This window comes from Copidosoma floridanum, unplaced genomic scaffold (genome assembly GCF_036245765.1).
Source record: "Copidosoma floridanum isolate Cflo_tuat_1 unplaced genomic scaffold, Cflo_Japanese_pri ptg000013l, whole genome shotgun sequence".
NCBI lineage: Eukaryota > Metazoa > Arthropoda > Insecta > Hymenoptera > Encyrtidae > Copidosoma > Copidosoma floridanum.
Genome location: NW_028321890.1, coordinates 34,599,084 through 34,617,196, shown reverse-complemented (window position 1 = coordinate 34,617,196; position 18,113 = coordinate 34,599,084). Strand labels below are relative to the sequence as shown.

Sequence of the window (18,113 nt, the reverse complement as noted above, 5' to 3'; positions counted from 1 at the left end):
GTATTCAAACACCGGAGAACAATTGACCCAATTAAGGGCGAAGAGCACCCGAAAGGGACGGGGCCATCAACGTCGGAACAATACAATTTATTACATTATTCCAGGGGGTGGGGGGGTCTCAATAATGGAGAGGTGGCGCAATTCCTCGAAAATTGTTATTAATCCCCCTCTACAGCTTCCCACTGAAGCCGAGAAGCTCGCAGACTTGAGAATAGTTGGAAACTTTGGCCCCGCGGATGTACCTCGAGTACTGAACGCCACTCTCCCCCCCCCCTCGCAATTAAAATAATGGCTCTCGTGTTAATGATAAAGGTGAAATCTCTCGAACGAAACCCTATACCGCGCCCTGCAACGCAAAGTCAAATTCATTTGCCAACTGTACTCGGACTCGATTCCTTTCGCTCCAACTGCGACGCGGGGAGGAAACCGCTGCTGTACCTATACGTACTGGTGGAGGGAGGGATTAATCGTCCCCCCTTTTATTTCTGGTTGTACCACCCCGTCTCGTTACATCGAATTCAGCACTTTGAGAGCTGTATAGCATCGCGGAAGCTCGACCAAGCGAAGGGAAAAAAGATCGAAGGATCAGCAACTTTCCGCTCGTCTTCGTTACTTTTCTTTCTTTTTTCCTCTCCCCCCCCCCTCCTTTCTTCCGTTTTCGTTGATTAAAAAATGTCTTAACAATGCCCCGCTGCGCCCAGCAGTTCTATAAAAGTGCCGGAGAGACACATCGGCGCTCTCCTGCGATCCCTTTTACAGCACGTTACCAGACGAGCCACTTTCATTGGAAGCAAATTAATCAAAAATAGTTGATTGGATGCGTGTGGGGAACAAAAGCGCGCAGGTGCACCAACACGCGTGCGGAAGCTTAAAAGAGTCGCTGACGGAGTTGCTTAGACGCGACGTGGGTATGCTTACACGAGAAAAAGCAAAGATCTCGAGAGAGAGAGAGAGCAAACAACGCGCTCGAGTGCCTCCTGCTCTTGGCTCCATTATGCAGATTGAGCCCGCTCGGTTGGGCTTTCGGGCACGTGTTGTGCGCGAGCATTTGCTTTCTCGCCAGAGAGATTTATCGAAAAGTTTCGATGGTCCTGCACGCGCGCATCGCGGCAGTGGGAAATCTGAATCAATAGTTTATTCGCGTGCAGGTTTTCACAGGGGAAAAAGAAAAATGTGAGGGGGGGGGAGTGGCTCGCATTTTTTACCGACTAATGGGGGGATGCAACGACGCGGAATTGCAGTTGGATGCGTGGTTTCGGGAAAAAAAAAAAAAAAAAGAGAGAGAAAAGGGTATAAACATCAAGTAAAAATATATGGAAACGTGGAGAAGGAAAAAAAAAACTATACCATAATATTTTTCTGCGTACGATTATTGCGTTAAAAGCTTTTAGAGTAGAAAAAATAGTAAAAAAAAGGGGTGCTAGCTCCTTTGTACATTTGAAAAGTTCCGTTAAAAATCGTCCATCGTAGTCACATACCAATTGAAAACTGCTGCTGATATGGACACAAAAAAAATGGTTACCAAATCGATAGGACGTGTATACTGTACAGCACGCCTCGTCGCGACATTGGTGATTTTCCGCAGATTTCCCCGTATACGTGACTTCCCTCGCTGACCTTTGCAGGGCGAATCAAACGAGATCGCGGAAAAAACCCCGCAGTCCGTCTCGTCCATTAGCCAAAGCTCGAAAACAACACGCAGAGCCACCCAAGCGTCCCTGCATTCGCCCGAATCTGTATATATATATATATACGGCCCCGACGCAGCTCAGCCTCAACCATCAACGGACCGGGAGTGGACCCGCCGCGTGTAGCCATTAGTTAAATCTCTTAATACTTTTCGCGCATTAAAATAAGCTTCGCCAGCGCGACGCACCCCATATAACGAAGCGGCTCCCCAACAACACTCTCATTTTAATAGAAAGCGCATCTTCGCTGCTCATACGAGCCGTACGCGAGCACATACAGGCGATTCTCGATAATTAGACGGCGTCGCAATCCTTTATCGGCGGCTGCATCGGCGTTAGAACCCGATACATGTAGGTATTCGTGCATTCATCGAACATAAATATGTAGGTGTATATATATATATGCATTGGCGTGTACACGAGGCAACATAAATCTCTGTCCGCGAAAGGAGCATAGAACGGGCTGGTGTGCGTGTGTATATGTAAACCTCCCGGTGTCCGTTCACGCCGAGATCGATCGTATTAGAGAGCGGGGGCTGCACTCCCTTACCTCCTCCTCATCTCTTATTCCGATCAATATTCATGACACGGAGGGCAGCCCGTCAAAGACAGATAGTTCAATTTTGTACGTGATGTATGTATCAAAGTGGATGCGCCGGTGTATTATAATCGTAGGCCGGTTCACCGGTGGAGGGGAAATTGAGCCTCCACGACGATCGTCGCGCGCGTTAACGTTTAGACGTCAGATGTACACGCCTATCTGTCCAGATGGATGGCACGGTATGGTCCCTCAAGAGAGAGAGAGAGAGAGCGGAGGCTGATTGTACGCTCGGGGCTCGTCGGCTGACCTATATTGCCGATTCGAGATACATGTGTGTATATATATACGTTGCGATTTATCGGGCAAAAGTTTGATTGGATTAGGACCATTTGGTTTAATATTCTATCTTAGTGGGATGCGTCGAGGTTTACGTGCACTTTGTAATTGTATCTGCGTGTTTTACAGTGGAGGGGTTTTTGTAACGTGAAAAAACAACAACGATGATGACGATGATGATGATGATTTATTACCGTCGAAACCGTAACGAAGAAAAATACCCCCTAATTAACGAAACGCGAGCGTTATCAATTAATATTGCAGCTCCCGCTGTGCGAGCAAAATTAATTTCGGTATCAAACGAGCTTGGATTTCACGGGTTGCTGGAAATCGTCGTTACATGTATTACGTGTGCATTGCAAAATTATTTTTCACTCGTCGCTCGCCCGAAATGGAAATACCCTCCCCAACTCGGGTGCATTTTTCGAACTAATTTGTAAGTTCGATATTGAATGTCCGGGGCTCGCGTTGATCGCAATTACACGGTGAAACTCGTAATATTAAAGCAGAAATCGTATCGGTTATTTGACCAATTGCTACGTGCAAACACACGTCCAAGACAATCGAAGCTCACCCCCCACTAAAACGCGGAGGTCTTGGTAACCGCGATCGGCAATCCGGTGTGCTGCTGACCATAGCACGCGGGGACGGAGATGTATATATATTCCAACGCCACAGCGGGTAATCGGACGTCGCCTCAATTAGCCCCGCTCAGTGATTAGCTAACAGCAGCTTCGCTCCCTCGCCCGTGTTATATACCCTTGTGTGCACAAAGACGTGGCCTATCAATCTGCACCACTCCTCCTCCTATATAGATAGGCTCTTTTAATCCGCGCTCACCGACAACGATTGTAGACTTCGTGCACCTTTTTTCCCTCGCACTTTTCCATCGCAGGTTTGACAAACCGCACGTAATTTGTAATCAAACCGAGCCCTCAAATTATACGCAGCTGCTATCGGTACATGCGACGTTCCATTGGCACGCCCGACGACTGTTTTCTGTATTCATTTTCGACGTTTATCCACGACGCGCGCAAAGTACTGTTCTCTTATGGAGGCATTTCTCTTTAATTTACACGCGCACATACTACGTCAACCAAATAAATTGTACAAGGATTTTTCCCTATTTTAGTTTACTTGTAACGTCTGGGCAGATAAGGATTGCTAGATCTAATTTTTTTTTTTTATTTTAATTGTGCAACGTTTCGTGTGTTTCAGGACACGGACACGAAAAAGGCGGACAAGAAGGAGGTGGCCGGGCCGCCGTTGCAGACGGCCTCGGTCAGCGTACGGGCCCTCATCGAGGAAAAAATCATTCAGAAGAGGACGACAGGTAAAAGGAGAATGAATAAATAAATAAAACACAGAATATCGTCCGTAAATATTTCATCATTTCCTCTGTGTATTCGAGAATTACATATTATACCTAATTTGAGCTGATGAGAGAAGGAGAGAAGGAAATTAAATGTCGAACGTATATTATAATGTATGGGTACAATCGAGTCGTGCACGTGTGGTTGAACAGCTATTCCCGGGGAGGGGGGGATGAGAATTAAATTTCTTTTGATTCATTAAGAGGAGAGGATAGCTGAAAAATGCGGAGCTTTCGTTGTTTGAAAATGCCAAACTCATACTGCAAACTGGGAGTGCGAGGAGGGATGAGCTGGTGGGTAATTTAGAAAATCACGACTCGCCCTCGCGTCAAAGCGAATTCCCCGAATTCCCCTCCGTCTCACTGTTGCGCTAATATCATTCCCAGAAAATTATTCGCTAATTGAGAAGCATTTCTCATTTCGCGCATGCACGTGTAATATCTCCCTATAATTTGACGCTGCCATCCCACGTATAATATATATACGTATGTATAGGCGGGGGTGAAATGTTTTCTCATGTGCCGCAGCGCCCAATCAAATTCAAATTAAGTGCGCTGCAGCGCTCCTGCCCTTTGAAATATTAATAATGATAATCATCATCATCATCTCCGCAAAGGGCAGCGAAAGAAATATTTTTCGTTTAATTTCACCCTACCCGGGCATATCGCGAATAATTCGAAATCCTTGAGAAATTTGGGAAGAATTTTTCATAACTGAGGCACGCGAGGAAGAAATATTGTTTGTTACGTGTAAAATTTGCAATTAAATTAAACACGATGCTGCGACAAACGACTATTTAGTTAATGAAAGCTAATCAACCGTTTTTTTTTATACCATACCGCAAAAGCGCTTTAGCTGCCAAAAAAGTAAAACGCCTCTCGAGATGAACACAGACGAAGAGACAAAGCAAAACACTGTATCATGCATACGTACACGTAGAAAATCGCAAGCTTCGATCTTGCACAGCAATAATAGAAATAGAGAGAAGCGGAGCGGGACAAAGAATAGAAGATTCCCTCTTTCCCCACTAAAAAAAGAAGAAGAAGAAGAAGAGGCAACGCGTTGACCCGAATGTGAGGCAAATATATACACACGCGTATACAAACAGAGGAGAGGATGGAGAGTGGCCGCGTTGGGTATAGCCGTATAATTTATCGAGCTCGGAATATTTCTCGCATTGTCCACGTCGAGCCGATAAATCAAAGCCGGGACTAGGCGAATCCCAAGCGGCGCGCGGGCGTCGTTAGCGATTTATGCGCGATTTCATCCTCCGCCGCCCATACGCCCGTCTATGTGTATATACGTGTGTACTACGGGTTATGCCTAAATCTACATATCACACACGTACAGGGATGGGGATGGCACGGGGGAGGGAAAAAAAAAGGGGGCCGGATGAAAGGGAGGACGGATTCGTTTTTCTTTTTACTCTTTCCGGGGTTGGGGGAAGAGCTTCTTCCCGAGCTTTTTGCCGGGAGCAGTTTCTGTTTCGCGAATTCATAATTCATGCGCAGCTGTAGGTGTACCGACCGAAAAAAACCCCGAAATTAGTGGGCGCCCGTGTTTATACGACGAAATGTTAATGGCTCTTAGATGTGTGCGCGAGTTTTTGCATCGAGTGTGCTCGGAGGGACGCGAGTGGGCTTTTAAAACGTTGATTATTCAATTTCGAGCGTACGTCTACCTCCTCGTTTTTGCTCGCGTGCTTGGGGATGTGCCCCCTTCCCCCTTTTGACTTTGGGAAATGTTTAAATATACCCTCGCTCCGCTGTTTGCACTAATCCTTTTGGAGGACTGGGTTTGTTTGATATTTCTTCCCTTTCGTTTCGCGATTGACCGCGTAATTAGGTGAATAAAAAAAAAAAAAGCTCAGATCTCCGGTAGGTTCCAAGCAACAATGAAGCTTGGGGGAATCTCGTGTAGCCGAGTAGTATGGAAGGGGAGGGAAGGGGTTGGCGATAAACTGCTCGGTGGCCAGATCCTCGAGGAGGATTCGGGCGCACGTATACGCCAGGAATTACGCGGGCCATTGTGTGGATATGTATATGTATACACGAAATAACAATGGTAAAGCTTCATGATGCCGGATTTTCCTGTTTTTGGATAATATGTTGTGCGTGCTCTCGGCGGGAGAGCGTGCGCGGCTATTGTGATTCGCGGCCGTGATGTGTACAGGGAAAGGCCCTAAAGCTCGCTGTCTCCGCGTGCGTTAACAATGTCGAACCCTATATCCTCGCCCATTCGAACGTCAATCATCCGCGTTTATTGATGCCCACAATGCGCTGCCGCTGCTGTTCGTTAAAATCTTGTCAAGGAGCTGAATACGGCATCTGACGCGAAATTCGTGATGTTTTGTCAGTTTTCCGATTTTTTCCGGATTTTTCCTCCCTCCCTCCCTCCCTCTCTCCCCTTACTCTTTTCAATTTGATATTCATCAGCACCGGGAAAATAGATTACGCATATTGTTTCAATTGTTCCTATTTACCCAATTTTGCTGCCTGGCAGTATTGACGTTTCGAGGATTACAGTCAAGTAGTACAGACGTACGTTTGGTCAGACGCAGCACGAAACCTGATGGCGTTTACAAACAGCAGTACTCTTTTATTATTTTCAACGGAGGAAGCGATAAAACCATGTGTAAAATCACCCTGAAAATAGAATTTGTAAGCTGATTGAACAATTTTAGTCGTGCCTTGCGTATATAAAAGTACGAAACCCAACAAAATTTTTTCAGGATAATTGTCTGACAAATAGCTCCAAAGAAAAATCCCAAAGACTCTATACGCTGTACTTAGCGGCAAATGAAAAAAAAAAAAAAAAAAAAAGCTTCCGAAAATTCCCGATGGCGCGTGGTAGTCGTAAAAGTGCTCCATACCCAAGGTCCGTACGCAGCCACAAAATCTCGCTGCAATTAGGGCAAGCACGCGCGGCCCTCCACTCTTTCTCCTCTCGATCCACTTTTCAATTCGCTTAATGACCAGTGTCGAGGGCGTACATGTGTATATATACATATACATGCCTCGCGCTCGCAAGCACACACGCGTGCACCACGTAGTTCAAATTGTTCAGAACCAAGAGTGGGTATTAGTCCTCTCTCTCTCTCTCTTTTCCGTGGACCCCGCGTAGCGTAAGCTCTGGGAAAGCAATTTACCGCGGCTCTACGCGTATGTATACGTGCACGTGTAGTACAGATCCGGCTGATTGCCAATTTGTAAAAATCCCGATTCGCGGGACTCGCATTAGCCTGTCCTCGTGCCCCCTGTCGTCGGTCGACCGCATCAAAGGTGCGCCAATTATTGGAAACTTCGCGTTTGATACCAATGCGCCGGATGAAAGAGAAGCGAAAGGCAGGCAGATATCTGAAACGAGAGGAAGTAAAAAAAAAGGGCTTCGTACCGAGTGGTCTCCTTTCCCCTTTTATTACCAGCGCGACGTAAAAGCTAACGGCACGGGCACCCCGTATAATAAACGCTTTTTAACACACGTGTGTGTGTGTGTGTGTATATACATTTGTGCGCGCTCACGCATATACATACATACAGAGATACACGCAAGTACACTCGAGTCGTCCGCGTAAACGTTACGAGCCCGTCGTTATCCCGCTCACCCTCTCTCTACATGATTATATACGTTTGTTCAATTTGTATCGCCCTGCGTTATCGATAACGGCTCGTTATATACGCTTCCTGAAATTATGAATAACACCGTCTTTTTTTTTTTATTGCTCGTCAACTGCGTACACGCCTATACCTATATACAACTCTTTTGGCCCTCGACGATTACACCTTGCGCGATTTTTCGTGAAAAAAAATACAGCGTCATCCGTCGAGCTTTGATATCAATAACATATAGTATATATAGCTGTATATACAGGAGCTCTTTAGCGCGTTGTTCGTCACTCATGTATACGCGCGCGAGCTATCCTCCGAGTGCGCTACAATTATTAAATACTCAGCTTGCGTAAATCTCGCGCGGAAAATACGACTGTCGGCCGAGCCACGCGTAAATCATGCCATCGACCCCCGAGATTTTTTTTACCCCTACCTCCCCTCTGCGCGCTTGTACAGCTACGTATACAAGCGGAGCTCCAAAATAAATAGCAAAGGGAGGGTTTGCAGGCTGTGGACTGTATATAGCAGTGCCGCTGCGTAAGCATCGAAGAGGGAAATTTACGATGCGGGGATATTTACGAGTATTGCCCCACGGCCGACAGGAGCAGGAAAGGGGAATCTGCCTGTCCGCCAGACTGCGTTCTCTATATGTGCGTCCCTCCTCGCGTCTTCGCCCCGAATAATCTTTTGTGCGACTTTAGCCGCGCTTCGCGAGCATATAGCACTCGAGTCAATCGACGTCGCTCCACATGTATAGGTATAGGTACCTATATTCTGAGAGAATAAGGATGCCGGAATAAATTGGACCCCGATTGGATCGGAGGTGCGAGATCCGCTGTTTTATAAGCTATACATTGCCCTAGATGGGATTTCTCATTTTTCTTGATTTTTCGACGAGAAGATACACGCCGTGTTTGCTCTCGTGCCGTACATCTTTTTTTTTTTTTTTTTTTTTCTATCTATGTTTACTCGTACACCCGTTTAACGCACACGTACGACTAGTTTTTCATCCTCCCCTTGTGCGAGAACGCGACGAGGCTCGACGTTTGTGTGTGGGTGTAACTGAATCGAAGCGAAAATTGAAAAGTGAAACATCATCAAAATTAGCGCATCAGCTCTGCAAACTTTGATACACACGCGCGCTCTCGTTGGATTTTTTTTCCCGAAAAGCTCACTGTTTATTTCGACGTTTAAATTTATTTACGCCTCCCCCGGGCACGCGACTGATTGAATGTACACGTAACACTCATCTCGATAACGTTTCGTTTGGCTCGCTGACGTTTACATTGATGAATATTCACGAGAGGAGCAAGTAGCTGACACATTGCAGTTGAAGTCCCTCCTCCTGTATCGGTGTGTCGTGACGCTTTGCTCGTTCGGGCGAACTTGTACGTTTTATCTGGAAATTCGCAAAAAGTCGCTCTTTGATGTTTTACCTTATTTTTTTATGTTTTCAATCCAAAGGAAAGACGTGGGTGCGCTTTTTTTCATTTCAGTACGTATTTTTAGGGCCTCTATCGTAAGGACGAAATCTCAATTTGAACTCCTTTACATACGTATATAGAACAAGCACTTTGGTTCTCTGGATTTTAGATGTCAAACGTGTAACGAATATTAATCCGCTCCAGTAACGTAAAAATCGTAAGCTGATTTGAAAACTAAGTTGAATGAATTTCACGAAATAAATGACCCAGTAGTAACGGGACAAACATGCGATGTGGGTGTACCTACGCACAAGCGCGTACTTTCGTGTAAATTTCGTACGAGCTCATCATGTAAATGGGCGCGTGCACGAACAGCCAACTTCCCTTTGACGAGTCCGGGGGACTGGGTATTTTCGCAAATTAATTAAATTCATCCAACGTTTGATAAAGTTTGACCATTCCCTCGCTCCTTCCCCCCTTGACCCCCGTGCCGATCTTGCCCCACTTGAGCGCCCCCGCGTATAATTTATCACGTGCAAAATTCAGAGCATCCGTTGATTATAACGTAAGTACAGTGTGCAACTTTGGCCACGTGCAGCTTCAAAGAAAACGCCACTCGTGTTTATTTTATGCACCACGTGCACGCGTGTACACAGGGCCGCGAAACAGGATATTACTACCTGGAGTTATTTGCTCAGACCCGCGCGTGCGTGCATGCGTGTGTAATTTCCGTAAACAAGCTCTACCACTCGAGGGGTGTATACATATAGCGTCCTTCGGAGACCTCGTAATGACAGTCGTTAACGAAAAAAAAAAAAAAAAAAAAAAAAAAAGTACGAGAATCGCTCTGGATGGCATGTTAGGAAACTCTTGTCCACCACGTTTGTTCTTAAATGTCAATAACACCCCGGGACGTTTCAGCAACGGACGCGAACGCGGCTCATCAGTTGCGCGCCAACGCGGTGCTCGCGGCTCAAGCAGCGGCGACCCCGACGACGGTGACCTCGTCGACGTCGACCGACATCCAACAGCAGCAGATAATCGGCAAGATGAACTTTGCCGTGCCCGCGCCCCCACCGCTGGCCCCCGGCGATAAGATTCGCCGGTTGTCGGACGGCGAGCACTTCAGGCAGCCGAACGTGACGATAGCCGGGCACCCGAGCTCCGTGTCGAAGCAGCTCCAGGAAGCTCAGACCCAAGCCCAAGCCCAAGCTCTGGCCGACATGATACTCAAGGTACGCCACTGACCGGGAATATACAATGGGAAAGGAAAGAAAAAATTCATACGTATGATGTGTATTGTAAGTTGGCGGAAACTCGGCAGGGCACGACGAAGATGGCAGTGAAGCGCGCTACCTCGGACCCCGGTCAGAGGGTCCAGCTGACCTATCAGGCCGCTCCGGTGACTACGACGAGCGGCTCGTCCCAGCCGACCTCCGTCACCGAGAGCTTCACGATGACCGGCTACCCGGAAGACGGCGGCTACTTTAGCCCCAGTCTACAGGACGAGGTCTTTCAGCAGGTCACCGCCGTGCCCGACAGCGTCTTGCTGCACGCCAGTCAACTCGACGCTATACAGGTGAGTTGTATAGTACCTAATATCGTCTCGGTCTCGGGGTACAGAGAGAGCTACGGGGGGTAAATTTTACGTTTCTATATATGTAAAAAAAAAAAAAAAGAGCAAAGGATGGGTAGAAAAAGGTATCTCGAGTTCGCAAGTCGCCTAGTATATTATACGTATATTTTGCGTGCATATACGGAAAGTATGAACTTTGAACTTAAATATTTGCTCTCGAGGCGCTCCTCAAAGGATATGCGAGAAAAGTAAAAGGGATGTCGAAACGAAAAAAAAAAAAAAAAAAAAAAAAAATTCTCGTTGCCTCTCACGTTAATAATGAATACCTTTTCCAGCGACGAGTAGATTCGTTCATAAATGATCAAATGCACGCGAAGCGCAAGCTTGCCTCGGACAACGGAAGGAGTGCGTGTACGTCTTTCTTTTAGCGTATAGGTGCGCATTATAATCGACACTCGGTACATCCATGTGGGTAAGACTGTCACGCACTCGCTGCGGGGTCACATTAGCATATGTTGAGACGTCGGCCTAGGGGTGATCCTTTGACGGGCCAATTAGAGGCTCTCGCGTCTCATTACGCATTCCCCCTTGGCTCCGGTGCGGGACGTTTTAGTTTCAATTATACAAGCCGCGGACGCGCGAGATCTAATAAACGCGGGAGGATAATAATTGCCATCGTCGTCGTCTCCTCTTTCTCCGAGTTTGAAAAGCTCGTCGCCGAGAGTTTTCGAGCTGACAGTCTCGCCCGAGTGCACAGTTCTCCCGTGTGTTATTATCATTGTACGCGCCCGAGGTCGTGACGAGCCGTCTTGGGCGATGTTTCTCGGGACTAATCAAAATTCACTTTCGGAGATAAGCTCGTGCCATCGGCTTCCCAAGACAAATGTCCCTCGCCCGCGTAATTACCTCCTTTTCTCTCTCGGCTCGCGTCTCTACTCCCTCTCTCGTAACGAGTTCCGTGGACCCGTTCTTATAGAGCACACGAGTTAAGCGTTGATTGAAAAACTTCTCCGACGCATTTTTCATCTCGAGAGCGAAGAGCTGTCCCCCTGCCCAAAATTAATGATTTCTGATTGGGCTCGTGAATCAAGCGTTATAGTAAATCATCGAATGTACTCAAACGGAAGGATGTGAATTCGGGCAGTTTCAGACGTCGAGTCTGCTGCAGGAGCAGGCAGCCAACGAGGCTTTGCACGACATGAGCCTGGAGGAGCGTTTCCCGGGCCAGCACGCGGTGAACCCCGATCTGCAGGCCCTGGTCAACTCGCCCCTGCCCGACTCGCTGGCCGAGTTCAGCACCTACGGGGCCAACTACAGCGACGGCTCGCACGCCCTCCAACCGAGCCACCAGTCGCCCCTGGCCTCGCCCCTCACCCGCCACGACAGCCCGAGCTTCACCTACCCGACGCCACCGGCGAGCCAGGAGGGCCTGCTCAGCGGTAGCCTGCCCCTCCTCAGTCCCCAGGAGGACACCGACTGCGCGGTCCACTCGGTCTCCTCGCCCCTCTCGGCGGCCTTCTACAGCACGAGCATGTCCTCGGCCGCGGCGATCGAGGAAGCCCTCAGCGAGGTCCTCCCCGACGAGGCCGACGCCGACCCCACGGACCTCTACGGCAGCGGCACCGCCACCACCGGTGGGCCCACCCCTGGCTGCCCGAACCCCCACTCGCCCCTGCCGAGTCCCCTCTCGGCGACACCCGCGCCCTCGCCCCTCTCCTCGCTGCCCCCCTCCTCCGTCTCCTCGCCCGGGCCCACCGGCTTTATCGGCTCGGCCTTCCCCATGTCGCCCCACCACCACCACCACCACCACCACGCCCTACAGAGCCAGATGATGCCCAACTCGGAGGACCCGCTGCTCTCGTCGAGCCCCAAGGACTTTGGGGCCGGGAGGCGCAAGTTCGAGTTCCAGTCGTACAAGCTCGTCGCCAACCAGAGCCAACTCGTCGACTTTGGCTTGGGCAACGGCGCCGTCGCCGGCATCGTCGTCGACAACAACGGCGAGTTCAAGCTCATACAGACCGCCGGCCTCCAAAAGACCAACGTCTACGTCCAAGGACCCGCCGGCACCCTCATGAGCCCGGCCCTGGCCTTCCGGAAGATCGACCATCACCACCACCACCAACAAACCAACGGCATCGTTTACCAGCCGCAGACACTACACCAAGTAAATCATGCCTCTCTCTGTTTACTCAATGTTTTTATTTTACGTATAACTATAACGAGTGGGGGTCCGTGCAGGCCATCAATCCAGCCAAGTTCCTCATACAGACGAGCCAAGCTGCTAAGGTGAGCCTCAAACACGCCAGGCAGGGGTCGAGCGTCGGGCTGCCCGTGCCCATCGACAAGATCAAGGAGGAGGACTCGCTCGAGGAGGACATCTTTCTGAGCCCGAGCAGCCTCGACAGTCCCGCTAGGCACGGCAAGCGGCCGCGGCTCGAGGGCCCGAGTATCCTCTGCGGTGGCGGTCACAACGGCACCTCGAGCCTCGGCGCGAGTCCTTACCCATCGCGGCTGAGGCGGGCCTGCGACCGACAGTGGAACGGCAGTTACACGCCCCCACCGATACTCGACCCGTCGAGGCCCGGCTCGGGATTGTACGCCAGGCTGATGCACCAGCACGACACCACGGACTTTTGCAGCTCGAGCAACTCGCAGGTGGGGGGGAACAACACGGACGTGCCGCCCCCGAGGATCAACGTCGGCACGAGGTACCAGGCGACGATACCTCAGCTACTGACGCACGAGGCCGACCGCATGACCATCGAGCCCGAGATGGACCACCTGCTCTGGGATCCCTGCATAGACAGCGCCCTCACCGAGACCGAACGTCAGTTTCCACCCATTATAACCCACGTACTGGTCGTTCGTGCCGTTTCACCGTACCGATCTCCTTTTCCCGTTTCAGTGTCCATGTACCTGCAGTTCGCTTGCTGCGCCACGGTACCCGCCGGTGGAAGGAACAAGGAGTACGCCCTTCACCTGCTCCACATGTGCAACGGCAACGTTAGAGTGAGTACCGGTCTTTTTGTTTCAAGTTAATAAAGCAAATGAAAGATAAACAATTGGTCCTCGTAGGAGGCGATGCTGAAGCTGATGCGACCGACGCCCGCGCTTACGTCGGACCATCCGCTTCGCAGCTACGAGTACAGCGACTCGGACCGTTGGACGTCACGGGAGATGGACGCGTTTTACCAGAGCCTGTTAAAGTACAACAAGGACTTTTCGGCGATAGCCCTCGAGATCGGTAGCAAAACGTCGAGGCAGTGCGTGCAGTTCTATTACCTGTGGAAGCGGCTCTGTCCCGACGAGTACAGGAGGCTGAGGCTGCTTTACGGGAAACAGCCCAAGATCAAGGCCGAGAGTGTCTACGGCGGTGGTTTGTCCGACTCTCTCGACGACTGCAAGGACACGAAGGAGCTGTGCGACGCCATCGCCGCCGTTGCGGAATTCGACTTCAGCGAGGAGAAGTCCATTCTTCATCGGACGCTGGTGAGTTGTTTTTCTTTTTTTTTTATCTTTGCTTGTTTTCGTCGAGCGTTAATGGGACTCGATATCTCAGATGCAGACGACCAACGAGAGAGAAAATTCTGCTACTTTGACGACAAGCGACGGGGAGTTGCGGCTTTTCGCTTACGACTGTCAAGATGTGAGTCAAACATACTTGTATTAACAACGAAATACGCGATAACCATATACGAGTATTAAGTTATTTGCGATGAGATTTTGGCTGGACAAAGATTGTGTGTTTAAATTATTTAATACCTAACACGAAGCTGACACATGAAACAGAATCGTCTTGACTTGTCTGTGAATTAAATGTTGCATGTGATTTGACTATTATCCTTATACCGGCACGTCGGCTCCAGGGGTGTGCTTCACACATTCACCAGACCAACAATTGTTACAGGACTTTTAAACTTGATATACAATATCATATATATTTGGATCGTCAAAATGCGCATCTTCCAACATATTTTTGTCCTTAAATCGAAAAAAGTACAAAGAGTAACTATTTATGCTCTGGTGGATGAATGTAGCGGCCGTGCCTTACATGCAAAACTTTAGTCTTTTTGCATAAATTTAGACACTTGTTACGTGTATATGATATTTTACATCATTCTAAACTAAAGTACCATAAATTGTAACGTAAAGTCCCTCTTTGCCTATTTTGCTCTTATGATTTTCTAACTTTGTTTTGATAACTAAACCGTTGCGTCTCAACATTGTACCATTTACTTATTTTTTCACTCTATCGTAATAAAAATCCAACGCATCAGCAATAAAGAAAAGAGGGACTAAAAGAGAGAGAGAGAGAGAGGCTAGCAGCAGTGCTACGATGGTTTAACTAGCAAGAAGAGAGCCAAGGTTTGTGTTGTGTTTGTTGTTTATTTTTGCTTTGTGTTTTCTTTGTGTTATCCAGAGCTTTAGCAGGAGCGTAACAGAACAGAACAACAAGCCGGTATCCCAAGCCGGTGGCCACGCTACAGCCGACAACACGAATTCACAAACTCACACTAGTAATGAGCTACAACAACATCAACTACCACCCGTGCCCACCACCACCACCACCACCACCACCACCACCCTACTTCACTACCCCTGCAAGATATGCGGGAAGTAAGTCTCTAAATCTCTGATCTTTCGATCGTCCGTTGGAACATTTTTTTCTACAATTAATTAATACTTTGCTTCGTGAGACCATGTAGTGTCCATTTGGAAAACGAAAAAAAAAAAAAAAAAGACGAGAAAAGATGCGAGAGATAGAGAAAAAATCGGTAGTAGTTTTACTTTAACGTTGATTTTTCGTACGAGTAGAGTTTTTTTTTTTTTTTTTTTTTTTCTAATAATTAAAATTCGTGTAATCTTGGTTATTACTTTTTTTTATTAAAATGTAGTTAAAAATATTACGTGTAGCAACGAAACAAACCACTTACATCGAAAATTCTTACAAAATACATCCAAACGACACTGATATTATATGTAAAATACATAATATTTGTTGAATGTTTAATATTTAAAGCACAAAGTTAAAACAAGCCACAGGATGGGGCTTGGATAGCTGCTGCTTTGCACTATACCTTTCGTTGTTGTTTTTCTCCGAATCTATTGTTTAATTCGCATTTTTTCATTTAACAACTGTGTTTTGGCATTTTCACACTAACAATAAATTTACATATCAAATAAATAAACAAAATAATAATGTTCTAACAAATAGTTAAAAAAATAATATTCTGCACGCATGTTGACGCAATGGAATCACGTAAAGACACGGTCTGCGAAAGTTGAGCTTCTCGTACCAGCAGATAATGTGCAAAGTGACTTGGTTCTAGCGCAGTGGCCAACGTAAATTAATTAAAATCTTCTTTACATACTGCAAATGCACGTACGAGTATCAACGTGTGAGTACCCGTGTGCAAAGTGGTTACTCGTAGAGCAGGAATCGAGCACTTTACTCACTGTAGGCACGGACGAGAAGCTGTAAAACAAAATTTATCAATCAGGAACACTTTTTATAAATCAGGGGGGGGGGGGGAAATAAAGAAAGAAAGGAAATAAGCCAATTAAACGAGAATGTGTGTGTGTGTGTTTTTGTCTTGTATCGCAGAGTATTCAACAAAGTGAAAAGCAGAAGTGCTCACATGAAGTCGCATCGGCCAATTCCTTCGGCACTAGATTCAACGGGTCAGGAATGTAAAAAAGTCCAGCCGGCGCATCAGGCTGCCCCCCAGCAACAGCAGTCGGTAAGCGGCAGCGTGCAGATCCAGCAGCACCAGAGCCACGTGAGGCTGATCGCCCACGATTACCGGCACTACTCGCACCAGCATGGCGCGTACGACCACCAGCGTTCCCGGCAGATCGCACAGACTGCCCTGACGAGCTGCGGCGACGCGCCAAAGAGCCAAGTGTGGCACAACCCGCCGAGACTCCGACCGCCATAGGATGAGATCCGCAGCGCGGCCACCCTCAAGATACCTTAGCGAAGGTGCTTTTCTTCCTCTCTGCCGTTCGATATGTCCACGCGCGATGTATAGTGAACCGCGAACCGATCATTTTTCGAAAACGAGAGAACTTATCCTCTTGTTCGTGTTCAACTGACACGTTCCCACAAAACTTTCGTCCCGGCCCTCTTTCTCCAAACGCGAGAGGAACAAGTGAAAGATGTACGCCTCCACACGGGTCCGTGGGGGTCCACGACGAGATTGAATGTTTTACATGATTTTTACCGATGATGATTGTGTATTGTCTTACTTATTTATTTATTTTCGGATGCCGTGATGGTTTTAGGTGGTTAGTTGCGTTTATTATACGTCAGTCGACCCACTGATCCAAAGAGTTTTTGACTTTTTTAAGGATACGTTTTTTTTTTTTTTCTTTCTTTCTTTCTTTTTTTTCTTCTTAAGCACTTGACGTTTTTTTATTCGTGTTGATCGAACGATACTAGAGAAATTGCGTAGGTGTGAGATATTTTTTTTTCTCTATAGAAAAAAAAAATTTATTTATTTTCCACAACTAAGGCACTAATACATTAATTTTCCTAATCGCGTGAAATAAACGTGTCTTAATATCGTGACGTTATAATCAAAAGGCAAATGTATAATAATAATAAATCAATAAAAAAAAAACAAAAACCACTAAGCCTAAAGATTCGCGAACGCCCTGAGACCATCGACTGAAGTGGCCTAAAGTGAGACTTAAATTCTACGTAAATCAAAACAATCTTAACTGCATTGATAATTATAACAACATCTAAGCAAACTTAGGGAAAAAAAAAGTTTGAAAAAGCTACCTATATAAGTACTTACACCTATACACACGCCCGTCAAATAATAATCGAATCTCTGAAAGTTGTGTCGCATAAATATATATGCTGTTACCTGTTGCGTCTTCCTTGCACCTTTATGTACTGCTTATCATCTTTAATGTTTTCCCTTTTTCTCGTCCAAGCTATAAATATGTTTGTATGTTTCTTGTACTCTTTGCAATACCTTTACTTATGAGTCATTGAAAAAAAAAAAAAGAAAAGGAAAGAAAGAAACAAAAACGAGCCCAATGATTGGAACATCTCGTACTTGAGTCTATTAAATTTGTATAAATAAAGGCAGCGGTAGACCGGGTAACGAAATTTTAGACAATTTAATGCGAGATACGGATTAATTCTAGATTTTAAAGGATATTATGGTGCTTAACTATGCGTTTTATACTTGTAGTTGTAAACGTCATCGAATAATTAAAACTGCGTTTCGGTTGCCAGGTTTGTTAGAATGATAGAGATTGAGTGACTCTTTGGCATGTGAAAACCCAACTAGTTGCATCTTATTCTTTTTAGATGTACAATTACTCAAGTTAAATCATGACGAATAGTGTTATCAAATGTTTTGTGACATTTTTCTGAAGAATCTTTGTTTTGTTTGTTTGTTTTTTTTCTTTTTTTTTGTTTGTTTGAAAGGTATTTTTCATTTATCTTGGTGTATCGGTAATCGTCAACTAAAACAATTTTAATATATTTATATATATATGTATAGTAAATGTAATATATAAATATCTGATGTATATGTGTATAGAATCA

The 18,113-nt window shown here is 46.8% G+C and overlaps 1 protein-coding gene across 1 annotated transcript in view; it reads left to right on the top strand.

Moving 5' to 3' along the window:
- LOC106646732 (uncharacterized) overlaps positions 1 to 16,855 on the top strand; it is a 170,882-nt gene extending 154,027 nt beyond the window's left edge. Inside the window, exons 11-20 of the mRNA XM_089590839.1 lie at positions 3,784 to 3,898; positions 9,892 to 10,205; positions 10,295 to 10,549; positions 11,691 to 12,710; positions 12,785 to 13,373; positions 13,452 to 13,555; positions 13,622 to 14,035; positions 14,106 to 14,192; positions 14,967 to 15,163; positions 16,152 to 16,855. Of these exons, the coding sequence (XP_089446965.1) occupies positions 3,784 to 3,898; positions 9,892 to 10,205; positions 10,295 to 10,549; positions 11,691 to 12,710; positions 12,785 to 13,373; positions 13,452 to 13,555; positions 13,622 to 14,035; positions 14,106 to 14,192; positions 14,967 to 15,163; positions 16,152 to 16,485 (3,429 nt within the window). The 3' untranslated portion in view covers positions 16,486 to 16,855. The remainder of the gene's footprint in view (positions 1 to 3,783; positions 3,899 to 9,891; positions 10,206 to 10,294; positions 10,550 to 11,690; positions 12,711 to 12,784; positions 13,374 to 13,451; positions 13,556 to 13,621; positions 14,036 to 14,105; positions 14,193 to 14,966; positions 15,164 to 16,151) is intronic.
- Positions 16,856 to 18,113: the final 1,258 nt, after the last annotated feature.